Raw genomic sequence first — 27,515 nt, forward strand, 5'->3', positions numbered from 1 at the left:
ATAGTGAAAAATTGTTCCAAAAAAGAGACTTCAAACCTTTTATGTCCACGCCCAGTTGAAGTTTGCTGTCAAACGAAACACAAAGCTTAGCCTTTATTCTGCTAGCTTAATGCTAATGCTAACACATAATGGGAAACTTGTATAAAACCCTCTTAAGCCACTGATATTTGAACACAAACGGGACATTCAGCATAACAGTGCTCAGTCATATTTCCGTTGTCCTTTGTGAGAAGCTGAGATGTCTACACTGTACAGTTGGCACACATCACAAAACCTGTGTTGTTTTTTTTGCCGGGAGGATGGAGTGGATTAATTGCATGTCCATTCATTTCAATGATGAAATATGATTTGAAATTGGAATGATGAGTTACAATTGTTGTTACAGAAAGAATTAAACTCTTAACTCAAGGGCACCACAGTGCAACATTTTTCATTGAATGAAAGGTTTTGCTCTCATGAACTCCATTTTGCATATGTTTTTTTTGCTCGCCACCAATTACACAAAAAAGATTTTGTAAACTGTAGACTGCATAGGAGAAATAAATCAAACTAAAATGAAATCAATTCATAGCATTTTGTCTACCGACAGAGGAGCATTGGTAAAATAACCCTCTATAGCATATCGATTTGATGTCATTATTGAATTTCTCCTTACTGTGGTCCCAAGTTTCTTGAAGAGCTACGGCCGAAGGAAATTATTTTTAACTTGTAGTGTCTGCATTGCATCAGATAAACATGACACTGGATTATACAGCACAAAATGTTGCACACAGCAGCTGAGATGCAATAGATAGTAGCAGATATGCTGCATTTGGTCATCACGGGCCAAATAAGCACTCGTTTCAAAGTGTTTCCTTGAAAATGACGTAAAAAGGCGGCACTATTATCTCTTTGTGCTTGTGGAATGTTTGAACATGCTAATGTTACCAGTAAGTAACACACACTACTAAATTTATAATAGGGAAGTAACGTGGGGAAGTGAGAGAACACCAAAGAATCTTAATGTACTGTCCCCCGCGCACCATTCAGCCACTACATTAGCCGCCAATGTCTTCATGTCATCTGGGAATCGATATCGGCCGGGCCTTCTGTCCACGGTGTAAACTTGTCAGCGAAGTCACATCGTGGCTGTTTTATTACCCAGAAAGGAGAACAACCACCCCAAAACGCCCTCTTTTACCATGAGTCAACTCGTGCCAATTGTGCTTGCAAGTTTTTTGGGTTTTTTTGTTGTTTTTTTTAAACTTTAAATCTCTGTTCCTGCAACCAAAACGGGAGCTGTGTTGTACAAAAAAGGAATTCCGACACAATGACAAGTCACTTTAATAACAGTGCAGTCCATGTTTTAAGTAACTTTCTAGGCCAAATACAAGTTTAAAGAAGGGTTTAGCCACGCTACTAAAACAAAAAAAAAAGAAAAACTACAGCGGTGCCTCCCGATACCTACCAGTGATTTAAATACCCCCCCCCAAAAATGTTGCGAGACAGGTCAATTTTTCCATAACGATAATTTAATCATCTCTACTTACTTCCAAGGACATTTATGGACATTCAAGTTTGTGAGCAACAGCTCTTGTTTATGTTTTAGTGCTTCATACATCTTCCCGCAAAACAATATGGAAATACTGAACAATGAACAACTTCAAGTTTTCTCCAGTCTAGGGCTGACCAATTAATCAAATTCAAATGCAAACACTGCAATTTGGAAAAATAAAACAAAAAAAAACCAAAACGCCCTCTGCTTCATTTCAGTCGGTAGGCTTTATTTTTTAGATGTATATGTCTATTTTACTTATTTCATTATTATTATTATTATTAATTTATATAGTGTAGGTAAGTTGAGTGCTTAAGTGCAGTCCACAATTTGTTTGCATTGTGGTAGTAATGTGATTTTTGACTTACTAACTTGTTTACACTACACTTGTTTGGTAGAATTTTGTCAAGTTGTGAACACTTAAAATACTGCAAGTCAAAGTGTTTAGTAAGTTAACAACTCTAACTGAAGTACAGTAGATAAGTGAACTATCATATTCTTGATTCATTTGCCTTCATTTTGCCTTAAGCCTAAAAAAGACAAAAACTTTTTTTTGTTTGTAATATAGATCATGTCGATATTGTTTGTTTGTTAAAAATTGTACATGGGAAGAGGGCATTGAAACATAATCACATTCTATCGCAATCACAATATCGTGGGGATAAAAAAACACAATTAGATTCAAATTTTTTCAAAGTCGATCAGCCCTCGTCCAGGCTGTGTAAAAATCACAGAATATGCCAAACCAGGTTTGCTCAGTCAGTACTATCTTAGTTAAGCCTTTGTCTTAAAAAAAAAAAAAAAGTAAACATATAAGATCACGTCTTGATCCTGCAGAAAGATTAGGTGATGTTGATGTCTTGCCAATGTTTACTTGCTACGTCATGTTGCAACTAAATAACTCTGTCAGGGGTTTCTGAGTGTGTTGTGTTTGATTCTCTTTTCTTCAACAATAGTCATGCTTGTCGAATCACAAACTTTTACGCATTCCTCATACGCCTTTGTATGGTTCCTTGGCAAGTGGTGGTGGAACAGATTTGTCGGTGAACTTCTCTTTACGGCGACCAGTTTTCAGCGCATCTTTACACACAAGCAAATTTTGACTGATGTCAGACCTGATCCATTTCCGGGCCGGGGACTTGGACCCATGTCTCGCTATGAAATCATTAGCTTCTGCTTGGCGCGTGCCGCCAAGTCACGTCTGAATGCTCTCCGCTGATTCGGGGAATGAGGACGACAACGCACACGTTCGGTTGGCTTCTTTTTGAGCCAGTATTAATGCTTCATCATCATGTCAAATTGCTCATCGTTGAAGCTACGCTTGATATCGTTGCCGATGTATATCGCCCGCCCCTACTGTCAAGCTCAGCGCAAAACAAGGTGAATTACACATTGTGTATTTAAACAACCACATAGCTTCGCCTTTCAGTCCGCTAGCTTAATGCTAACACTAAATAGCATCTTATGTTGCAGTGCTACAACCCGTAAAGCAATGAATTGGAGAAAAACGGTGCAGCAAATAGAGAACGACTATAAAAATAGTCGTATATTCTTTATCCTCTGCGAAGAATGACTAAAATTAGGGCCATAGCGGTAAGCTGAGAGGACCTGAGACATCTCAATGGTGCCTTGATCGTCTCTCAAAACACTTGTATTTCAAATCGTCTTTCCCATTGAAATGAATGAAATGGAGTTAATTCACATTCTCTCTATCACTCTGTTGTTCACTCTATCGTCCTATCGTTCTTTCTTTCTATTGTTCACTTTATCGTTGTCGTTCATGCTATCATCCTTTCTATCGTTGGAACAATCGATGGACTGATACATCTGTCAGTCTACATTGTTTTAAAGCTAATAACAAGCAAATGGCTTCATGTCAAAAATTACCATCTGCCTCACTGTTGCTTCAAAAAAAATAAGGTGGAAAGAGCAAAGTGGGGGGTTCCGTGAGTTTATTATGCAGGTGGTATGATATAATTAGTTGGTCGTTGGGCAGATTTGCATGTTTTCACAAAAGGGAAGTGGCTGTGTGTGCGCACGCATGCGCGTGTGTGTTTGCCCGTGCAAGAAGGGCTCTCAAATAACTGCAACGTGAGTTCATCTCGCGGTTCATTGGCGAGGAAAAAATGAGTAGAAAAAGCCTTAAATAGTACAAAAAATGTGAACAGTTTCAACCACGAATCTACAAGGACTGCCGACGAATGACACGCAGGAGACCTTTAGAGTGTCCAAAAAGTGCTCCCACACAAAACGCCTTGAGTTAAATTTAGACCGAGCCCGGCCCACTCTCTTTAATTGGAAAGTATGAATGAATGAAAGAAGTGGGCCCTGGCACACTTGACATGTGAGAGATTCACCCACGCTCCATGTACAGTGAGTGTGTGTGTGTGTGTGTGTGTGTGTCGGAGAGGGGGGAGGGGGAGGGGGGGGGATCACTGTGGTCTGACAGCACTCCCACCTTGCACTTCAAGGCTCCTCTCTTTCCTTTTGTCATCAACAAACACTGTGCGTGGCCCAGATTTGAAGCCGTGCGTTTGTGTGTTGCAGATGTCAGGATGCCAAGGCCGGCTGAGCTTGAGAAACTTGCTGACTCGCCACTGGACAGCACAGGTGACAACAACAACAACTCTGCTCACACTCTCAACTTAAAGTGGAAGTCAACGCAAACACATTTTTTTTTCAAGAATATGTTCTATGCAAGCCCACTAGCTGAAACAGGGCATTCTGATAAATATTAAGTGTTAATCCACTCGTTTTTAGCCATCTCTGGGGGCGGCCATTTTGTCTTCTGTCGACTGAAAATTACATCACAACTGCTCACAACGACCAATCGCGGCTCAGATTCAGAAAACAGGTCAGCCGTGATTGGTATTAGATGGCTGTATTGGATGGGCACATTTTCAACCATGTTTTCATTCTTTACAATTTTGCCTGTATACTTGTCAGTGCATCATTGTCTATAAAGTGCACTTTTTATCCCAACACCGTTGAGAAAACTGTAACTATCTTTGTTCTTACTGCTTTCTTTGTCTTTCCATGCAGAATCCGAGCGCAATGGATCCGACTCTAATCACCAGGTACGTCTAACTCATCACTGCTCCGTCCCGGTTCCAAGAGCGCTTGTCCGAATCAGTGTCGCGATCAAGTAAGCCGGAGCCAATCCCGCTGACTTTTGGGCGAGAGGGCGGGTACACACTGGAATGGTTGCCAATCAATCGCAGGGCACAGATAGACAAGCATTTGTGCTCACATTCATACCTACGGAAAAGTCCCTGGAAAAAAAGATTAAGACTGAATGCTGTGTGTAAGCCAGAGGTGCTACAGCAAAATATCAGTTTGTGGGTGTGCATATTTCTGTAACTGGGTTATTGCCAGTTTTATTTTTTCCCTTAAAAGATAGAAAAAGGTTTTTCCAATTGAGTTGTATTTTATTGGTCACATTCATGATGGAAAAAGTTTTCAAATGATTTATTTCTATTAAAGTTTGCAGTCGCTGAAGCCCGTTTAAAATCAGAGGCGGACCAGCCTAGAGGCGGGTACTATTTTTTTTCCCGCCCGAAAAAAAACGAGAATGACAGACGACGGAAGGGTACTACCCACGCTGCAGACGGATGACGGATAAAGGACGCTCCAAGTCATCTCAGAGTAGAAGAGAACAGTGGCTGACTTTTTCAAATATCTGCAGAAGGAGATGAGATTGGTGGACAAGATCAATTTTATCTTGAGGGATCGGCCGATCACCGATTCCCTTCCTGGCCGATCGATCGCTGTATCATTGCCCTTGTTCCTCGCCGCTGGTGTGACACTATTGAGGCTTGTAGCGATCAGGCTAGCCTAAGCTAGCGTCATGTGGCTAACCTTGATTCCTTTATGTGCGCCGTTTGCATTTGTTGCTTGCATCATCACAACGTCCTGTGTGAGCCGTGTTGCTTCGGCGATAACTCTTTCTGTCCAAATCCGAAAATGCACTTTTGGGCCGGCAGCCTCTGACGGCAGGTAGTGGTCCGACCGACCAAGTGGAGCACCGAGCCACTATTGGATGTGAAAGTGAATGGCTATCCATATGTACCCTTGGATTTACTGGCAACCATTCCAGGGCGTACCTAAAGTCAGCTGGAACAGCTCCCGCGCACAGGTGTTGCAAATGAGGACAAGTGCTGTAGAAAACTGACGGACGATTGCGGCGGTGGAATATAGATTTGAATCCCCGCTGTAGTAAACGTGAGGTCCCAAAATGGGTTAAATCCTTACATCGCTGTCAAAACAAAATGATTGTCGCATTTCATTTTGTGTTTGCTCTCCTTGGAAATGAAAAATCACTTCTTCAATCAATCCTTCAATTCTGTCCTTTTTCTCCTCATCAAGGCTCAGTCAATGAAGGTCAATCCCTTTTCCCTTTCACCGAGCCTGAGCAGCAGCAAGGTAAGTGGCTTTTGTGACTCTGCGGACGAGCGCGCGCACATGCAAGTGCGCGTCTTCATGTTTGCTCATCTTTTGTGTCTTAACGTTGCGCAGAAAATTGCTTGACAGCAAGCGGGAAGAGCTCTGACTTGCACCTTTTGTGTCCATGCCCTAAGTAAACAAGCAAGCCAGTATGGCGCTACCACCCGCCCCCTCACCCTCCATTTTCCAGAATGCCTAGATATATGGAAATATTTGCATATGTTGTGAAAGACATGCAAACGAGTAAGCGGGAAGAGTCCAGTCTTTTCTAGTCTTCATCGCTTTGTGCAAGTGAAAAGAACCCGCCCACCTCCCCCCAAAAAATCTTACCAGTCGAGTCAGTTGTACACCTTTATCACTTGGTTCATGCTGGCTTGATGTAGAACAACTATAAAAACAGGTTTGAGAATTTTTTCAAAATTTTCCCCTGGGTCAGCCCGCAAATTGTCAAAATCAACGTATCCCCCTTCCTAACCAATGAAATGCCCAAAAAATTGTTGTTAGCATGGCACTCGACACCACCTGTGATGCCAGCGTGCCGAGCGCTCCCATCTGACTTCATGATTGCACGTTTTTCCCACGAGCAAGGCAGCAGGTTGCCTGTTAACATTTCCCGTTCATGTCTTCCCCTTGTTCCTTTTAGAATAAAATGGAAGAGTGTGGCGAGACGTCCCCGGCACTGGCTCCCTCTCACGGGCCCACCCCCTCCCCGACGGCACTGCAACACACGCAACTAATGCTGACCGGCTCCCAGCTGGCAGGGGTGAGACCAAACACACACACACACACAAGCAGGCTCTGTTCAGAATCATGCACTTTGGCAAGGCAAGTTTATTTCTATTGCACATTTCACGTACAAGACAATTCAAAGTGCACAGAACAGTACAGAAAAGGAAACAAAATATTAAGATTTACTCACTACGTATTTGAACAGCACTTAAAAATGGTGAACTCGCCACACAGTGGCGAGGGAGTGAGTCACACAGCCATCCACTCACGCCCTCTCTATTGCTCTCCCTCTTTGCTTTTGCTTTGGCTTGCGACTTCTTAACATCTTGCTTTCCCGCCTTGGCGCCACTTGCAGCTCACGGCTCTGTTGCCGGCGCAGCAGCAGCTCCTGTTGCAGCAGGCCCAGGCTCAGCTGCTGGCCGCCGCCGTGCAGCAGTCCAGCGCCGCGCACGCCGCTCACGCCGCTCACGCCGCCGCCCAGGCCACACAGCAAGCTCAGGCAGCGGCCGCCGCAGCAGCCAATCAGCAGGCCCACAAGCGGCAGCAGCAGGCGCAGCAGCAGCAGCAGCAGCAGGCGCAACAGCAGCAGGCGGGACAAACAGGCCAGCAGGGTCAGGGACAGAGCACACAGGAACACACTGCCCAAAGCGTCCCTGCCCCACCTCCCCAGCTTGCCCTCTCTCAGCCAATCCAGCTCACTGCCCAGGTACTGGCAGCCAACCGGAGCCATCAAGGGCCTCCCGAGCGAGCCTTCTCAAAAGTGGTTCTCAAACTGGGGTCCGCTAGCCGTAATTTATGGAGTCGAGATTATTTCCAATAAATTGTCATGTTATATATTGTTTGGGGATTAAGAAAAAGAAAAAAAAACATTTTGGTTTTTTTTCTTCCCTTGCAATGCATTTCAACGCGTGTCAATTATACTCCGATTTTTGCTCTTCGCAGCTGTCCGGGTCCCTCACACCCACGATTAGCGGGGCCACTGTACTTTACTATTAGCCAGTGCTTTGGCGCCATCTTGTGGTATCTTGGATATTACAGAAAGAGCACAAAAATACAGTGAGAGCTGATATAGGTGATATTTTCAGCCAAGGTTTATTTCGCAGAAAAAAGATGAAGAGGTGATTTTGTGAATAGCAGACTGCAAACAGGCAGTGGTAGACTGTATTTCGGATGAAATATTGAAAAAAAAAATATCCAACTTAGACGTAAGCAATGTAGTTCTGTTTAATTGAAGTTAGGTGTTTCCCTGAAAAAAAGTTTGAGAACCCCTGCTTCATCATTCATTTTTTTCACCTGGCATGCCCTTTTCCTCACTTCTGCTTCCACGCGCACCTCTACCGCTGTCTTATTGCGTGACGTGGTCTCGGTGTGTTGTGGTCTGATCTTCCTCAGGACATCCAGCAGTTGCTGCAGCTCCAGCAGTTGGTGTTGGTGCCCGGCCACTCGCTACCGTCGACTGCGCAGTTCCTCCTCCCGCAAGCGCAGCAGGGACAGCAAGGTAGTGTGAAAATGTTATATTCTGAAGGATTCCATAAATGTCTACCTGACCTAATTTTGATTTCAGGACTCCTATCGACACCAAATCTTATTCCGCTACCTCAACCAAACCAAGGGAGCCTGCTGTCTGCTCAGAGTAGAATGGGACTGCAAGCACAGGTAGGAGAGAGCATTCATGCTTTGGGAGCCCTTTCTTAGACAAGGAGCCATACTTGGATACTTTCTATGACTATGCGGGGCAAGGTCATTAGGGTTTGGGAAATGCAAATTAAGGCAAAATGTAGTGCGGTACTTGGCTACCACCAGAAGAGGCGCTGTTGGAAGAACACCATGAAGCCAGTTTAATAAGAGTTCAGAACATTTAGAGACCTTCAATCCCATTAAAAAAAATAAAATAAATAAATGGGCTACTGATTAATAATTGAGTCAAATGAGACTCCATATATGTAGTACAGGTTATTTATTGGGATTACAGCATTTTATTTTGTTGCACTAATTTTTTACATACATATTAATTTAAGTAAAATGTAATACATTTACAAATCAGTTAATTCTTATGTTCAGTTTATGAAATGAGTAAAGACCATCCTTTCACGTAATGCAACTTTTTAAAATGAAATTACCTGCAATATATACTGCATTAAATAGATTATAGTATAATGATGTCATTAAAACGTATTTAATTAAATCATAGCATTAGGCTAGACAGCTTTATTTATATAGCTCATTTAATACGCAAGCTAAGTAATGTACTTCACATAGTAACAAAACATTTAAACGCAACCTTCATTTAAAAGCAGAATAATTCAAGACATTTACAAAAACGAAAGAATTGAAGACATTTGAAAGCAAAGAAATGGAAGGTTTACTAAAATTACTAAAAGCCTTACATTAATGAAAGCCTTACATTAATGAAATACGTATGAGTATTTGTTCAACTCAACTCATCTTTATTTATGTATCGTTTAAAGATTATTTTAAATGCCTTGAGCGATGCTAAAAGGGGTCATTTAAATGTCAAATGTAAACATTTACTCTATATATTAAAAAAAAAATGCTTTATTCTCCTTGGCATCCAAATTTGTTTTGATGTAAACGTCTGCTTTTTCTTTTTTGTGTAATGAAATCCATTTAACAAATGTTTATTACGTAATGCAATTTTAGATTGTAAATGACAAATCATTACCCTGTCTGCCTGTTATGCAGGTGTTTAATCAAATTTTTAGTTTGAAATTCTACTTTTGTATTATTTTATGGTATACTACTAATTGAAGAAATAATGATTTACCTATTGCACCGTATGTGTATATGTGTGTGTATATATATAGATATATAGATATATATATTCGAAAGAAAATGGGAGGATGAAAAAGAAAACATTGTTTGCTGCCGCCGTGTTTATGACGATGTCCCGTTTCAGCGAGACAAGAGCCTGGAGGTGAGCGCAGGCGGCGGAGGCCTGACCTCGGTGCCCCCGGTGCCCTCTCACCCCGAGGAGCCCAGCGACCTGGAGGAGCTGGAGCAGTTTGCCCGCACTTTCAAACAGAGACGCATCAAACTGGGCTTCACGCAGGTAAGGTTGCTCAACGTCGTCTTCTGTCGGGTGGTTTCTTGCGGCCAGTCAACGCGGCGGCCATCCGCGCAGGGCGACGTCGGCTTGGCCATGGGGAAGCTGTACGGCAACGACTTCAGCCAGACCACCATCTCCCGCTTCGAGGCCCTCAACCTGAGCTTTAAGAACATGTGCAAGCTGAAGCCGCTGTTGGAGAAGTGGCTCAACGACGCAGGTTAGACCTTCGTCCTCCTTCATGATGATGATGATAAGTGGATGGATTGTGACTGTGTGTGTGTGTGTGTGTGTATGTTGGTGACCGCCTCCCCTTCCAGAGACCATGTCCATCGACAGCACCCTTCCCAGCCCCAGCTCGCTGTCCTCGTCCTCGTTGGGCTTCGACGGCATGCCCGGCCGCCGCAGGAAGAAGAGAACCAGCATCGAGACCAATGTACGCGTTGCCCTGGAGCGCGCGTTCTTGACGGTAAGACGCGGGACACCTTTTGTGCCTCAAGTCTGCACTTTTGGAATCTTCCATTTCAATTCCTTCCATCCTATAAAGATCCAGACTGAAGAGTTTCACTGCTACCTGGAGAGCGAAAAAAGAATCCGACATGCGTAATTGACTTTCGTCTTTTTCTTCCTCTATGATGCAAAAAATACATTTTAGTGACCACCTATCGCTAATTAAAATATGCTACTTAAGCATTCCAATCGCAGTCCAATATTCACACTAAATATTTTCTTTTAAAAAAAAAATGAAGTCCCAAATATTAAAGCACTTTTACTATACTCAGCGACCAATGAGAATGCACAGACGTCATCTGTTTTGCAGTTCACAACTCCAACGGGGCCTACTGGCTTGACATGTTGGGAGGTGCTCTCAACTGCTGTGGCGTATTAACCCTGAGCTTTTTCAGCATCGGCATCTCTTGGCATTGAATTTCGACTGCAATTTCTTCTTACGTGACAAAGTCAAGCATTGCATCGTAAATGTCGTGGCGGTCCGTGTTTGCTGAGTGAGCCGAGCTGCTGTTGCAGAACCAGAAGCCTACCTCAGAGGAGATACTGCTGATTGCCGAGCAGCTCAACATGGAGAAGGAGGTGATCCGCGTGTGGTTCTGCAACCGCCGGCAGAAGGAGAAGCGCATCAACCCCAGCAGCTCCACCCCTCCCCTGCCCAGCCAGCCCGCCAGTGCCCCGACCGCGCACAAGCCCACCTGCTACAGCCCTCACATGGTGCGTCAGCCCACAACGTTGTCGTTTGACCCGCTAAATCTGCAGCCTTATCCCCTGCGATATCAAATTTGCCTATTCAAAAATAAATACATAAATAAAAAAATCTTGTAATGATACAAAAACAAATCCATATTTTTTTTTTTTCCAGAAAAGAAGTTGTAATGATATGAGAATTCAAGAAAAAGTGTTCTAAACATTACAGGAAATATTCCTTTTGTCGGGGTAATTGTGGAATTTTTTTAATATTAAGTCATTATATTAATGTCAAAGTTTAACAAGGCAATAAAGTCATGACTAGTGAATTTCAAGAAGTAAAGATAAGCCGATGTTCTTTTTTTTTTTCAGGGCCGATACAATACCGATTATTAGTAGTCAAGGAAGCCGATGACCGTTTGAAGCAGATACAAATTTTCAGTAATAGGGCCAATTAAAAAAGAAAAAAGTTAACTCTTAACTTTGTTCAAATGACTTTAAGCATGTGTTTATTGAAAATTTTCAGATTTGAAAAATGTAGATCATTTTTCAAATAAATCTTAGGCAATAGAAATATTATTATTAGTATTTCTTTTTTTCCCCTTTTTTGTGGAACGTTACACTATAGGCATTACTGCCCTCTTGAGGCGTTGCTAGCACACAGCACATTTTAGGACCTGCAGATGTCATATGAGCAGTATGCTTGCATTTTGTTTTTTTCTTTTTTGTTCAGATACGAATTTAATGTGTTTAAAATGTGTGTTTAAGGCGTGTTTACTTTTTTCTTTCATATGTTCTCTTTAAATCCCAGCAATCCATATGTGTTGAAAGTATGTATTTTCATCTCTCGCTTTCTTGGCCCTAATGTCAGATGAGCAACCAGCTGTCCCAGGCCGTGACCAGTCTCAGTAGCACAACGGCGACCACCATGTCCCCCATCTGCCCCCTGACCTCCAGCCTAGCCTCCAGCCTCACCTCAAGCTCCGCCCCCTCCCCGGTGACACCTCCTCCGGCTCCTCCCGCTGCTCCAGCCGCTCCTCCACGCAACACGGCCAGTCCGGCCACCCCCGGCCACAGCGCACTCAATCTCAACACCGGGTAAAAAATGCTTGCCAAGAGCACGCAGACTGCAATGCAGGCACTCGAAAAAGCCTGCAGTCTCCGCTGGGTCGTTTGAAGCCTTCAGATATCAACAGTCACACCGTTATGCGCACCAAATAAATTTTCCTACCTAAGAATATACAGTAAATTAATCCCAGATTAATAAATAAATACAATTTCCGTTTTTGTTGGAAGAGGCAACCTTCGTTTTTGGTGGAAAATGCTCATTGGGGCCATCATGTGGCATCTACACACAATTTCAAACTCCTTTTGGGGAAGGGCGTCAGTTATTTGCAGATTTTCGGTATTTGCGGTAGGACTCTGAGTAAATTGAGGTAAGAGCTTGGTCCCGGAACCAGGGGCGGAGCCATTGGTGGGCCTGGGTATGCACAGGCCCACCCAGAATGACAGACTGCCCACTCAAGTGAGATTCATCCCAAAAATATATACTATTACATTTTTTGTAAATTATTCTTCAATTATTTTTCAATTTTTGTTTCGTTGTATATTTTTATTTGATTGAATATTAAGAATGGCGTTGTCTAACAAAGATCTGAATTATTCCGTTTGTCATTTTATTTGAATAAACGATGTGTTGGGGCAGGGAGATTGTGCCCAGTGAAAGAAATATTCAGGCCCACCCAGATTTTTCCAGGCCCACCCATTAGCCACGTTAGCCGCCCCTGCCCGGAATAAATTAAACTTCATAAATCAAGGCAGCACTGGACAGTACAATCAATGCATTCTAACCTTGTTTGTGCCTGTGTGTTCACAGCTTGTGGCGTGTGGGTAAAAAGAACGGCGAGGTGTCGAGCTACATCAGCGACTTTGCTGCAAACTTGAGGTGAGGACGACGCGCACGTCACACATGCGTCACGGGCCGCACGCAAGCCTCAAAAGCGAGGAGGCTGTTATCGTGAGAATTTAGAAGGATCCTTCACAAATTCACCATAAAAACGTACTGCACTGTGGCTGGAGTGTGTTGCGGTTGTCTAACTTCTTCTGCATTTTCCCCTTGAAATTCTCATGTGAACTCGCTGAACCGCGCAGCTTTGATTCAGAAATGGCTCTTTGCTCCTTTTGGTTTCATTTTTACACATGGCCAAATGTCTTTTTGCACCTGTTTGTTTGCATGTACAGTGGAACCTTCCCAAGTCAGACGCTGTTTATTCCAGGGCGCTCCTCAAATTGTTCATAATTCTGTCAAGGATCTGTTTGGGAGTTATTCTGTATAATATAACTTTCAAACAATAAATGATGGTCTCGCCACTTAACTTAATCATGAGTGATGGATGCAGAGCGTATACCCCAAAAAAGCCAAAGAAAAGGCCAATCTTTTTTTGGGAGGTTCCACTGTACATCCTGCTTTTCTTCTGTGAGCTGCTAACCCTGCTTCTTAATCTTTTCTCTTCTGTCTGCTTGACGTGTGTGTTGCTGCTGCTGCTGCGTGTGTGCGTGTGACACAACAGGAACACTGTGATGGGGGTTAACACGGGGATGAACCAAGCCCTCCTCGGTAACAATCCCCTGGCCACTATTCAAGGTGTGTGTTTGCCAGACTAGAACTCAAGTTCATTTCAAACATCATGAGATTTGCTCCGTTTTATTGGGGAGTATTAGGTGCACCAAAAGACATAATTGTGTCTCAAAAATATATACACCCCAGCTTTTGGAGGGGCTAAGACAATGCAATTCAGCGCATGTTCAAGCATGGATATTGTACATAGCGAAGGTTGAATCTTTTTTTCCCCTGGAATATAAAAACACTTTCTAGAAAATAGGCAACTTCTATAATCAAAAATATTAGGGCTGTCACAAATGAATCTTTTTAGAATCGATTATCTTTTCGATTATTCCATCGATTACTCGAGTAATCACCCCACTTCTTGTGACAGTAATGACTTTGGCAATTATGCTATAGGCTAACGATATTCAATTCTTTTCTCAAAATTTTTTTTTTAAATCCTTGAAGTTATGCATTTTTTTCTCAAATGTACATATTTTTTCTGGAAATATAAATGTTTCTTACAAATATAAAAAATAATCATCCGTTTGTCTAGTAAGATTACAACTTTTTGCTCAGAGTTTTTTTTTCATTGCAGCCTACCCTTTGTACCATTTAAAGAGTCTAAAAAAATAAGCAACTTCCAAATCCATCCATCCATTCATCAATTATCCAAGCCGCTTATCCTCACGAGGGTCGCGCGTGTATTGGAGCCTATCCCAGCTGTAATATATGTAAAAAATACTTTTTTCCCCCCAACATTCCTCAAATGACTTTTTCTGCCTCCAAAATAATACTTTTCTTAAACATGTGACCAAAAAAAAACCAGGAAATCCTGTATGAAACTTCTTGTCTTGTAAGATGCTAACTCCCCCCTGCAACCAGTGTCATTATTTTCTTTTCAGTGTGGCCTTAATACTCCTTTGTAGCATTTAGAATCAAACCACACCATCAAAATCCATTGTGTGTGAGCACCGTTGTTGTCACGTGAATGTGTGTGTGTGTTCATCTTCTTGTGAATCATCTCTCATGTGATTCCTTTCCTCCCTGCATCGTCATAATCACAAATGACTATCGCTACCACACAGTATCTATCACTTCTATACCGTACGCACGTGCAACTCACCAAGGTAACACGTTAACTGTGTTGGGTCTTGGTTCTTGTCCGTGATGCCCCGTGCGAATAGTACAAAAGACACGGGCCGCTTGCAGCATGAAGGGCTGTTGATGTGATCGGCATAGACGCAGCGTTGCCGCGCTGTGAATGGTAGGGAAACCTGAGCGCCGACCACTTTGTGCCCTCCGTCCATCAAGGTGACGATACGCCTCGATAATGAAAGAAGTCTGCCTATTTTTTTCCTTCGGCGAGGTCGTATAACACAGTAATGCCGGCTCCATCACGGGCATCACAAATCCATTTTTTTCCCCCCAAACTCGCCAGTTTAACTTCTCCAAATATGCTTCAATAATCCAGCCCAAAGATGTACAATCTAAAATGAACCTTCAGTGGGCGCTTTCTGTGGGCGTAAAAATCAGAATTGAAAAGGATTTGACATTGAATACTCTAAAACAAAAAAATAAATAAAAATAGAGGGATCTGATTTACTTCCTGTTTTCACCCTTCTTCTTTCAAATTCTCAAAGTAAATAGTCACCATCTAGTGGTTGAAAGTGGAATTACACTCAAACTAGACAAGAATTACACCAAAATAGACTAAACTGTACAAAAAAAAAAAAAATCTGTGAACCTAGTAAACCCCCCTTCATCGCAGGGATGAAGGGGGGTTTTCTATGCACACTTGATCACATCTGCCAAGCTCAAACACAAACATCTTGCTTTGGGTGCGTTCGGAAATACGCTCAGAGCGCGCTCGCCTTCATTCTGACCGTTGGGAAACGTTTGGTTATTCATAGTGCCCCAAAAAAGGAGTAGGCCTACCGGCGCACGCTCGAAGCATTCCAACAGGGGACATGAAGCACTCTGAGCGGCATTCAATACAGAGGGAAACAGTTCAAGCACCGGCGGCTGATTGGTTTCGAACAGGGGTCACCAACTCCGGTCCTCGAGGGCCCCTGTCCTGCAGGTTTTCCATTTCTCCCTGCTGTAACACACCTGTTAAAATGATCAGGATCGTTATCAGCCTTCTCAAGAGCTTGCTGATGAGCTGATCATTTGCATCACACCAAAGTGATAATACAATATTATAGCGAGAGGAACATCTTTGCGCCAAAAAGATTATAAGCAGTTATGATTAACATAGAATCCATTTTCTTCCAAGTGCAACGGCATCTCACATCTCACACTTTTGCTGTGTGTGTTTCCTTCAGCCCTGGCAGCCAGTGGTGGCCAGCTGCCCCTTTCCAGTCTTGAGGGCGGCGGCGGCGGCGGCAAGATGATGCTGGGGGCGTCGGGCGGCCAGGGAGGCGGCCTGGCGTCCTCGCTCTTCCTCAACCACCCGGCCCTCCTCCACATGGGCCAGGGCCCGGGCGCCGGCCTGCTCAGCGCGGCCGTGGCCAAGGCCTCGCGCCCTTCTCCCTTCGCCCCCTCGGCCAGCAGCATCAGCCCCACCCTCTGCTCCCCCTCCCCCTGCTCCAGCCCTGCCTCCTCCTGCTCGTCCAGCGAAATGGCACACAGCCCCAAGATAGAGTGACGGCGCCGGGCGGCCAATCAGAGTGGAGGGAGGAAGGAAGGAAGGAAGGAAGGAAGCAAGCAAGCGGGCATCTCTGGCCTTTCACACCAAAGCTAGCTCTTCCTCTCTCTCTTGCGCTCTTCTTCTTCTCCCGGCCCTCTCCGTCCTTCCCTCCCGCGCTTTCCGATGCCAAAAACCCCACAGAATGGAAGAGGAGGGAAGGAGGGAGGGAAAGAGGAGGGGAGAAGGGAGCGGGAAGGGGAAGACCGAAACCAAAAATATTATTTTTTTTGTTCTTTTCGTCAGCATCAGCGTGGCACCTCAAGACTCTCTGACCAAGAGAAGATGAGCGGAGAGGCCTGCCATCCGGTGCCTAAACCAAAAATGACAAAAGAAGACCAAGGAGGACAAAGAAAGGAGGATTTTTCAAGTGTATTTATTTTGCGGGTCTGATGAGGAAAGCGGAGGAGGAGGAGGAGGAGACGTTTGAAACCAAAAATATACCTAAGGAGGAGGTGGAGGAGGAACACACAATGACAAAAAAAAAAAAATGACAACCATACCAAAATCCCAAATACCAAAAAATACGGAGAGAAAAGCTTTATTCCAAGGACATGTAAATAAATAGTCAAGCTATCCAGGACCAGGACTCCACTGCTACACACGCATTGTTTGTCATCCATTTCATAAAGATCCTACAATTAGCTTAGCATCGCCTTGTTGCGCATTTAGATGTAGCTCATCATCATCATCATCATCATCATCATCATCATCATCGTCACCACCATCATCCGCATCATCTCACCACCGGTAGCGTGCTCCAAACGTCAGACCAAAGCACCTCTTGGATTGGAAGCTGCAATCGGTCACCGCTGCCCTTTCGTCAATCAACTTTGCGCGCGTTTGTCCGTGTCGTCGTCCATCGCCGCCATCCGTCCACGTCCGACTGCCATTAAACGCTCAAAACGGAAACCAAAGCATTTTTTTTTTTTCCAAGGCCTCGAGGTCTTCAAGAGCCTCGTCCGAGACACTTGACACCCCTGATGGGTCGGTGGTGGGATGGGGGTTCAAACCGGGACTCAGTACCCCCCACACCTGCCACAAACCGTCACACCCGTGGCGGCAACTTTGAATCCTCACGTGGAAAGTTTTCCCGTTGAATAACAAATGGGATAAGTCAGTTGAACCACCTGTGTTGCAAGTTTGTTGAGCGAATTGTGGGGTAAGTTGCTTGAACCCCTTGAAAATGTCTGTCTAGCCCACTGGACTGCTCGCCGGGCAAATGGTGGGACACACGGCTGTGACGTCACACCTTTTCTAAAAGGATACCAAAAATAAACCCAAACCAAAAAGAGACGAACAACCCGAGGACTGAGCGAAGCAAACCAAAAATCACCAACCAAAATGTGTCTGGAGGGAGGAGGGGAGGACTTTGGGGCGCCGCCCTCAAAGTGTGTAGCAAAGGTGGAGTGCCAAAAATCCGCCAGGCAGGGGGCCCCCCCCACCCCCTTCCAGCCTCCCTCTCCAGCCCAGCGGATGGAAGCAAACGCAAATGACCTCACTGAACTGAGTTTCTTTCCAAAGAAATCCTTCGTTTCTGTCAGGTTGCTGTGATGCCGTTTTATTGTACTGTACCTTTTAGTGCGTACTATGACCGCTCGTTTGGAAGAACCCACTGGCTTACTACACAAAGCTCCTTATTTTTTATTTATTTTGTAGTTGTGCTAGAAATTTTTATCGGGTGGTTGGGTTAAAGAAAAAAAAAAGAAAAAAGAAAATTTTGCTTCCAGATTTTTCCAAAACGCCAAAAAAAAACAACAACAAACCAAATACACAGGAAGTGACGGCCTGGAAAAATGGAGCAGCTTTGTGTGTTTGGGCTGTTAGTGGGAACTAAAATATGAGACATTGTCGCCATGACTTTGCAGGCTCGCTGGCGCCCCCCACAGTCGCAGGCAGGCAGGCAGGCGTTTACCCAAAGATGACTCTGCATTGACGTGGAGGTTGGCTCCTCAAAGGTAAAGCCTTTTGTCCACGTGGACTCTTTAGACGGAATGTATCTGTTAGTGCTTCTATAGATTTTTGTAGTACAAAAAAAAAAAAAAATCTATGTTCTACTACTGCTTACTTATTGCCAATGTATTGAGAAAAAAAAAAAAGACAGAAAAAAAAGATCCTAAAAACATTGACTTGATTTTAGACCAAAAATTTTAACTATCTCTCTCTCTCTCTCTCTTTTTTTTTTTTAAATTTAGACTTTTGATTGTACTATTTATTCAGGGTAGGATTGAGTTGTTCCCTTGCTATTTATTTGTTAACTTATTTTGTTTGAATATTCTGGGATGGATGTGACGATGTTGTTCCGCCCCCGACTTTCTTCTTCAAACCAAATAATACCACCAACGCAACGAGGAGACGCTATCTTCCCCGTGACTTTGAAAATGCAGGTGGCACTCGGTTTACGACGGTCCCGGCGCGCGAGCTTTCCACGTAGCGAACCGGGCGCTCTCAACTAGTCTGCGTAAGGATACGTGGTCACGCGGCACAAGAATTAGCCCTCCGTCGCCACCGTGCTTACCATTTTTCATTTGTTTCATATGGATGCCCTAGAAGTGTTTTTTCATATAAATATTCACTGTAATTATGACTACTGCGTTTGTGTAAATTGGTGATTGACTACGGGGTACAATTTTTCGGTTACTCCGTCGTAAACCGAGGACCCTCTGTAGATTTTTTTTTTTTTTTTTTTTTTTTGTACAGTAACGTGTTTGTAAGCAGAGCAAAAAGTTGACTTTGACTTGTTTAAACATTTTTCTCCACGGAGAGAAACTATGAAAGCTTTACTGCTGTGAGACCAAAAAGAAGCAAAACACAAGAAAGGATGCTTTTTAAAAAACATTAGTGAATCAGTTTCGTCCCTTAAACCTTCCCTTTTTTTTTTTTCCTGAGCTTTTTTCCCCCACCTTCATCCAGTGTTGGATGTAAAAGAGAGAGAGTTCATCATATACCTCATATTCTCTGATGATAAACCAAATAGATGAATGCTTTAAACAAAAAATGCGGGGGGGATTAAGGTACGGGGGGGTGGTCATTCTGGGTTACCGGGATGTTGTGCTGATGCAAGTTTGGGGGTCCAACATGTTTATGTGCCTCTTTCACACCGAGATCCCGAAAAATGGACGCATCAGAACCATAGCAGAGGCACCGGTATTCATCTGGATTTTGCGCTTTCAGACGAGACGCAACTTCCCGCCAAAAGATTAGATGATGTCATCACCATCATCTGGTGTGAAGCTATTGTGTGGGCTTTTTCTCACAGCGCGCAAAAAATCGGATGGTGGTAAATTGCTTTGAGCGCAAGGTGAGGTCGGTTTTAGGGCATTCCCCCGTATTCAAATTGTTTCGGTTGTTAGTGAAAGATGCCAACTTGCTGAAATAAGTGAAGTTTGTACTCCAGTCCTGGAGGTGGCAGTATTGCAAATTGCGTTGTACACAGAAGCCAGCAAAGACGGGATATTACCACTGTGGTGTGCGCTTTCAAACATCTCACAATCAGATTATAAAAGACAATTGCTTTCGACACATGCTGAGAGACCTTCCCTCTTCTGTACTGAAATACAGCAATACCGAAACAAATACATCTAAAATGAACCCCGAAAGCTCATGTAGGATATTAACAAACATGAAAACACCGGACAATTTAGCCAGAATTAGCCTATAGTTCGTTTTATAAGGATTTGAGGTAGTTTCAGTTTATTTATTTTTTCAAGCATTTTCTTATTTTAATATGTTCACAAAAATGTTTTTTTTTCAAGTTTAGTTCATTTCGTTAGTTTCCGTTAACGCTAATACGCTTGGAGTGAAAGGGGCTTGACTGATCCGCGCTGTCGTCAGCACACCAACCCGTGCAACCTTGGTTACCACCCCCCCTTGGAAAATTCCCCCCCCCCCCCCTCACGCCCTTGCTGTCCGCGTTGAGCTATGAACGCCGCCCTCTCCTCTTGCCCGGGACGCTTCCTTACTGTCTGCTTGCTAATCTGGCCCAAAAGAGATCCGTTCACAACTTGAAGAGCTTCTCAAGGCTACCAAAAGCAGCTGTGCAGAATCGGGAAGCGAACCGGGCATGGGCGGCCCAACGGCGGTCGCCAGGTGACACGTCGTCCGGTGAATCCCCGTCGGAGGCCATCATCTCTCTCCAGGTGGAGGCACCGCGGCGTGAAGGTGGACCTCGGGCCTCCGGGGCGGGGATGCCCCCCCCCCCTTAGTGAATGATACCAAAGTCTACGCCCCGCCCCGGAGAATGTGGTAATCCCGCTTCCTGACGTCCGCTCCATGCCACTTCACCTCCGCGGGGTCCTGGCAGTTTCATTCCTGAATTATTAAATGTTTACTGCCTTGGACTATTTTGCACCATTAGCATAGCAAAGCACAAACCAGATTTGTATTTTTTCACACTTTAAATGTTGCTGATTATTTTTACTTTGAGGTTAGCTTTAGCCTTTCGCTACTGCTCTTGAGTCTTATGTTAAGGTAACGGTTTCTTTCAATTTTGACCCCCAAAAAATCCCGGACTTGTCCTTAAAAGGCTAAAGTTAGGTGCTTTTGACATGATTCAAAGTGTTTAAGTAAAAGGAAAGGAATGAAACTGCTGGGAGAAGGCCAGATTAGCTAGCATTCTGCTACGTTGCCTCCGACCTCTGTCATCACTTTTCTTCTCTCTCCTTCTGTCTTCTCTCAATGCAACTTTTTGTCCAAAGCTTTTTTCACAGCCACGCGTCCCCCCAACAAATCCCACGCTTCAAAGAATCAAACCAAAGAGCTCTGACTTTGATATATCTCTCAAAACGTGTCACCTAGCGACCTGCCGCCCTTTTACAACCTCAGCTATCCAAAGGGAAATAATAATGATGCTAATGATGATGAAATGTATATTTTTGAGTATTTGTTATTGGGGAAAAATAATCTGAATTATGATGATCTTGACGACGATGATAATGAAGTTTCTCTTGGTATCTTTGTAGCTGTTCTGATCCTTCTTGATTTCTTGTCCTTTTTCTGCCAAAGTATCCCCCAACCCTCCTCTGCCCCCTTTGACCCTGATGTTTTCCCCCAAGTGTGTGCGTGTGTGTGTGCGCGAGTGAGTGAGGGGTTTCTCTGGGAGTGGTCATTTGCCAACTTCCTCATTCATGTACCTGTAGCTTTAATTGCCCCTGTCAGTTCATGTGTGTTTGAATGGATGGATGGAGGACCGCCCCCCCCGCCCCCGACTTCCTATTGTGTCTTCCATTATGTGAGCCCCCCACGCCCCCCACCCCAAATCCCTCGTAGTAGATAATTTTAGTGTTTATCTCAAAAACAAAAATGAAAAAAAAAAAAAGAAAATTAACTCTGCTTGTTCATTGTACAGTGTTGTTCATTTTAAAGTCATTTTTGTAACTGAACGTGTTTCATTCATCCAAATAAAAACAGGAGACAAAAACTGTACAGATGACCCTCCCCACTGCAGCCCGCTGACTCTTTCCTCCTGCTTCTTCAGACAGCACCAAAAGCTGTAGGGACAAAAGTGTACCACCAGAGGGCGCTCGAAGATTTTATAACTGCAGGAATACAACATTAAACAAAGAAAATGGACTAGCATAGAATACAGCCGAAATTTAATGGGCTCCACATGCTTTCCCAGTTTACAAGAAGTTAAAATATTCAAAGATATGACGCCATTTTTTAAATAAAAATGTGCAAAATAAAAGTTACATGGAATACTGTTTTGTTTATCATTTAAAATGGTAAAAAATAGATGTTTCATTTCTTTAAGTTTAAAGATATTGACTATTTTAATGATGAAAAAGATGAACAAAAAATGAAATATATGCATTTATGATCAAGCATAAAGAGATCTTTAATAAAATGGTAAACTAAGGCCATGTGAAAAAAAAAATCAACCTTTATTTTACAATTTTGTTTTAATTATATTTAAGACACCTCAGCTAGCCAATTAATGAGATTTTTTTTTTTTTAATTGCTACATTAATTACACAAATGTCGGAACCCACCATTCTCGTCTGTGAAGGGGTTTTTGTGTCCCAATGATCCTATAGGGGCTAAATTGTCTGGGGATTTATGACTCTGGTAGGGACAGAACACAGGTCCGAAGTGAGGGACTAGTGACTAGTCCAAAGACTTCTCAGAGACCCCCCTATGATGAATAAAAATAATGGATTCAGTTTTCCCTTGCCCAGATGTAGATTACCGGTTAAGGTGAGCGTCTGGTGGCCGGGGCGGGGGCCAGCCGGGATTGGCCTGAAATGTCCCGTTCCCCCTTGGCCAACGTCAGATTGGTCTATCTAGGCCTTTAGAGATAAGGTGAAGAGCTCAATCACCTGAGAGGGGTTAAAGTTGAGCCGCCGCTCCTCCGCATTGAGAGCGGCCAGATGAGGTGGCTCGGGCATGTGGTTTGGATGCCCCCTGGATGCCTTACTGGTGAGGTGTTTCAGGCACGTCCCACTGGGAGGAGGCCCTGGGGACAACCCAGGACACACTTGCGAGACTGTCTCCCGGCTGGCTTGGGAACACCTCGGGATCCCAAGAGTCGCTGGACAAGTGGCTAGGGAGAGGTCTAGGCTCCCCTGCTTAATCTACCGCCTCCGTAACCCAACCTCGAATAAGCACCAAAGAATGAATTAATTAATGTTCTAGGATTCTTATGTAAATACTCGAAGTGAAATATTTGCGTGCCTGTTCTCGAGGAAGTAGAGTCAAGTAGATAATGTGATTGCACTGAGCTTTCCTGAACAAGTCTTATCAAATCTAAAAGTGTGTGAGACTCAAACCTCAAAAGTGGATCTCTTTGTTGACAAACAAGCAGGTAATTAAAACTCTCAGTCTGCTTCTCTGGCTACTTAATATCAATAAAGCATACATTTGCATACAAGTGAGACAAGCAGACAAACAAACACACACGGGAGCTTTTGTTTTGGCTTTTCACTGGTTTTAATTAACCCTGATTACAGCATAATTACAACTTTGGGGGAGGGAGGGGAAGAGGGGTAAAAAAAAAAAAGGATGGGGGAAAGGTGAGGATGATGATGTTACGTCACGGGATTAATTGATCTCATCTCCGTGTCAAGAGTGTTACGTAACAAGCTCTTAACATTTACATAAACAATAGTCCACACAATCGGGGGGGGCGGAGGGTCCTCAAATGATACAACCTCCCCCAATGTAACTACACGATTTAAAAAAAAAAAAAAAAGACTTTAAAGGATGATTGGGGAGGGGGGCTTGCACGGCGAGATAAAATGGGTAAGATTGGACTCATTTGAGTTCTAATACACCAGGTTAAATCTCAAAACAGTAAAAGAGGCTTGGAGGGGATCGGATGTACACGACAGAAAAAGCTATGGAATAATAACAACAATAGTAATAATAATGCCAAGTGGAGGGGATTTTAAGAACAATATTAACATCACAAAAATAAACCTTTGTCCTTTTGATTGAGAATCTTTGTGCTGCGTTATTTTTTGTTTTGTAAGCGAGGAAAAGATGCTTTGGGTTAGGAAAAGTCAGCAGTAAGGCAGCGGTTAGTTACAAGTACACGCGCACCTGTGTGTGTGTGTGTGTGTGCGCGCGCGCGCACGCGTGTGTGTATGCATGTACTCTATGCGTGAGTGACATGCTCTCATCTAGACAAAAGAGTGAGGGGAATTCAATCATAGAGCTGCCTGGAGGACTTATGGATCCGGCTGGTCCTGCGACACCAATAATCGGCGATAGTGCGTGTGTGATTGTGTGTGTGAGTGCACATGTAATGAGAAGAGAGGGCATTTCAGGACGTGCGTCAGACGCTTCCATACAGTAATAATTAACCTCAAAACCTCGCTCGCTACCCTTTCGCCCTGAGCTGCATCTCACACGCAGGCCTGGATTGGTGATGCAGAACCATTGTGTTCAGTTGTGGCTGCAAAAATGACCGGTAAAAGTACAAACAAGATTAGGAGACCACTTGTAATCTATCCTACGTGAAACAGGTTTAGTCTCTCTCACACACAGACACACACACACACACACACACCCTCACACAGGACAGGAGGAAGTGACACGGCAGGGCTGTGAATAGAAAAAGTGTACGATGTTAAAATGACACTACTGGTTACAAAAATGGAAAATGGTTGCACCAACTAATCCTGATCCAACGCCAAATTATCTTGCTCTCACACATAGAAACACATGGAAAAGTAGCCATAAAAGTTTAAGGCACACTTTGGGGAAAAAACTGAAAACAGAAAAACAAGATAAATAGTTTCACGAATAACCCAATTTGCCCTGTCACAAACTTTCTTCCACATACCTTCTCTCACACTCACTTTCTTTCATACATTTACTTTCTCTCACACACTTTCTTGAACACACTCACTCACATTCGCATACATTCACTTTCTCACACATTTTCCCCCATACCCACTTTCTCTCAACATTCAGTCACACACTCACTTTTTGCCCCACATACGCACTCTCTCATAAACACTCACTTTCTCTAATAAGCTCTCATTCATTTTCACTCCCACACTTTTTTCTCTTTCCACGTATTCTCTCATACACTCACATGCTATCATACACATATATATCACTTTATCTCACTCACACACACAAACTCACTTTTTCTCACACCTCACTCACACACATTCTCACTCACTCACTCACAGGGTGCCTAAGAGTGATCACAGTCACTATCTCTGAGTTAATTCAGTGGATCTGTCCAGGGATGATCTACGTGTGACATTCTTACAATGATAATTATGAAATAAATTTGAAAGTGTAAAGTCTGTGAGAGCATGTCAAAGTGTGTGTTTGTGTTTGCTGGTTGAGTTGACCACTCACGCTTCTGTGTGTTTTGATTGTTAGAGGAGCTCAGGCTGGTGAAGTGTGTCAAGGAAAGTAGTTCTTGGTCGTCAACGTGTGTGTGTGTGGGGGGGGGGTGTTAAGCTTTTCTCCGAGAGCGGACTATCGGCAGAAGACAGAAGATCAGGCAGGACACAAGGGGGCTCTGAGAGGACGTGCATTCTGTTTTTTCTTTCCAAACGGCAACTGGCTTCCCTGAGTGGAGTGGGCCAGGTTGAAGAGTCACGCGTCAGCGCCCGACACCCTCCGGTCCTCAAAGAGCCCCTGTGCCCGCCTTTTCCTCGTCATCCTGCAAAGCGAGGCTAGTAAAAGCAGGCACTTGTCATGGTCGCCTATGTACAATGTGGTCGAGAGAGCGAGTTGGGGGGCGGGGGGGAGTGGCAAAGGGTAAACCCCTGAGGAAAATGCGACAAGAGACGGGAGCGGCGCTTTGGAGCGTGACTGGCCTTGGGAGAGGTTAACCATCCACGAGTCTGTCTGATCGCAGTCCACTCATGACCCGTTTCCACCCAGCAGTACCGTTCCGTTCATCTCGGTACCGTACGTGTTTTCTTCGTCCATTTTCTACAGCGCACGTCCTCATTTGAACGGCGGGTTAGCCGAAGCTTTTCCCTGATGACGTTGGATGAGAGGAGGGATACACCCCGGAATGGTCACCGGCCAATCACAGGGCACATGGAGACGGACGTGCTAACCTCTAGTCCATCGTGTGACTTATCCTTATTCCAAGAAACTAACAGAGCTAACTTTAGAGCAGTCAACCACTGGGGTACAAAACGTAGAGTAGGGATGGGTACCAAAGCCAGTACTTTTTTTTTGGCATGGACCAATTTGAGTCAGTACTAGCACTGATTTACGTGACTCCAAACACTGCCATGTTTCGGTTCCAATTTCGGTTCGCGATTTGTATTTTGTAATTTGTTATCATTTACACGTTATTACTTATAAAAATGTAAATCTATTTATTCTCACCCCATCTTTTTTGGCCTCATTGGTTTTTAAATTCATGATGTTTATATTTTTAACAGTCAATGTGAAATTAAAACTTTTTCAAAAAAATGTTATTTTATTAAATAAATCAATATTTATTTCTATAGACGCACACACTCAAGTACCGAAAATTGGTACCGTTGAGTACTGGGGTCGATTCCGAGGCACCGGAAATGGTGACCGACCCGCTTCAAATGTGAGATGTACCCATCCCTTAACACAGAGGTCCAAAAAGGCTTTTCCTGTATGATATTCATGTAGGTATTGCCATCAGGGTTGATTTCTCGTAGCATGGCATGCAAACGGAACCGCACTGCCGGGTGGAAACGTGGCTTAACAGTCAGTGTTCCTGCGCTAGGTGAAACAAAGTACCTCGTCCCAAATAATGCGTCCCAGAAGAATCCTGCTTGAAAACTTGTCAGAGGGGGATCTGTCAGAGTAAGGCGGTGTTTGAGGTGACGGTCGACGCGGGCCGGGCGGAGGGGCTTTGGGGCTTACAGAGGAACCATTTACACACCTCTGGCATCCAATCCCATCAGCAGTCTTTGTTCTCCAGGGACAGCTGCGCCGTGGCACGATGCAGCTCGGCGCTCGCCCGCCCATGTGCGGGCAGGGGCGGGGCTATGGAGCTCTGGTAAGCTGAGAGAAGGGGGCTGTCCACTTCCCTGGCGCCATCCTCTTCCGTCTCCATCCGGCCGTTGCCCCGACGGAGGTCCCTCTCCTCCTGAGGCCGGACTTTCTTGTCGTCGGACTCCTCCTGCGAGGCCTCCATGCGCTGGTCTTCGCTCCAGCGCCTCTTGAAGCGCAGCTTGAGGGGGATGCACTTGGTCTGGGGCGGCGGATGCGGGGGAGGGCTGGCGTCCGCCGGCTCGGCGGGCTCGGTCTTGAGCGCGGGCGGCCCGCGCTGCGAGTTGAAGTAGCCGTGCTGCGAGGCCAAGAAGGGCATGAGGCCGGGCGGAGGAGGAGCGGGGGCTTTGAACACATCCTCGTCCAGGTCCTCGTCGGGGAGGGACGGGTGGGCGGCCGAGCCGTTGGAGATGAGGTGATTGCGGTGGCGGTTCGGCGCCCCGGAAAGGCGATGGGCAAAGAGCTCAAAGTCTTCATCGCGCTCGTCGGGGTCTTCGTCACTAATGTCGGTCACCTCCACCTCTTCCTCTGACTCGATGTCTGAGATGGGCTCCACCTGGAATCACATTACTTTTGAGAAACAGGAAACAAAACGCTCAAGGTTCTTAGCCACATCACACACATATACCGCCGCTCAATAAATGTTTGATCATATTATTGATTGTATTCTCTGAAAACGACTAGTTCACAAATTAGAAAGCCTGTTACTCACATACGCGCTGCACACTGCACTTGTACTTTCAGGCAGCAAGAGAGGCCATCACTCGCTCATTCACTCACTCAACAGTTAGCTTTATAAAGA

The 27,515-nt window shown here is 44.4% G+C and overlaps 2 protein-coding genes across 9 annotated transcripts in view; one reads left to right on the forward strand and one right to left on the reverse strand.

Moving 5' to 3' along the window:
* The window catches only part of pou2f2b (POU class 2 homeobox 2b), a 91,768-nt gene extending 69,700 nt beyond the window's left edge, over positions 1-22,068 (forward strand). For 3 of the 7 annotated variants that reach the window (XM_086038595.1, XM_086038594.1, XM_086038596.1), the window contains 15 exons: positions 4,082-4,144; positions 4,577-4,611; positions 5,900-5,956; positions 6,621-6,740; positions 7,062-7,412; positions 8,099-8,204; positions 8,271-8,362; positions 9,624-9,776; positions 9,849-9,990; positions 10,091-10,239; positions 10,797-10,994; positions 11,839-12,065; positions 12,844-12,912; positions 13,538-13,611; positions 15,900-21,660. In XM_086038595.1, coding sequence (XP_085894721.1) covers positions 4,082-4,144; positions 4,577-4,611; positions 5,900-5,956; positions 6,621-6,740; positions 7,062-7,412; positions 8,099-8,204; positions 8,271-8,362; positions 9,624-9,776; positions 9,849-9,990; positions 10,091-10,239; positions 10,797-10,994; positions 11,839-12,065; positions 12,844-12,912; positions 13,538-13,611; positions 15,900-16,222 — 2,159 coding nt within the window. In that variant the 3' untranslated portion in view covers positions 16,223-21,660. The other 4 variants (XR_015087896.1, XR_015087897.1, XM_086038597.1 and 1 more) reach the window with 4 other exon arrangements.
* A 1,102-nt stretch (positions 22,069-23,170) lies between these two features.
* Positions 23,171-27,515, reverse strand: part of erfl3 (Ets2 repressor factor like 3) — a 57,573-nt gene continuing 53,228 nt past the window's right edge. For both annotated transcript variants that reach the window (XM_086038868.1, XM_086038869.1), the window contains exon 5: positions 23,171-27,269. In XM_086038868.1, coding sequence (XP_085894994.1) covers positions 26,622-27,269 — 648 coding nt within the window. In that variant the 3' untranslated portion in view covers positions 23,171-26,621. The remainder of the gene's footprint in view (positions 27,270-27,515) is intronic.

The sequence above is a fragment of the Filicampus tigris genome, chromosome 8 (genome assembly GCF_054856515.1).
Source record: "Filicampus tigris isolate MCC_2025a chromosome 8, RoL_Ftig_1.0, whole genome shotgun sequence".
Taxonomy (NCBI): Eukaryota; Metazoa; Chordata; class Actinopteri; order Syngnathiformes; family Syngnathidae; genus Filicampus; species Filicampus tigris.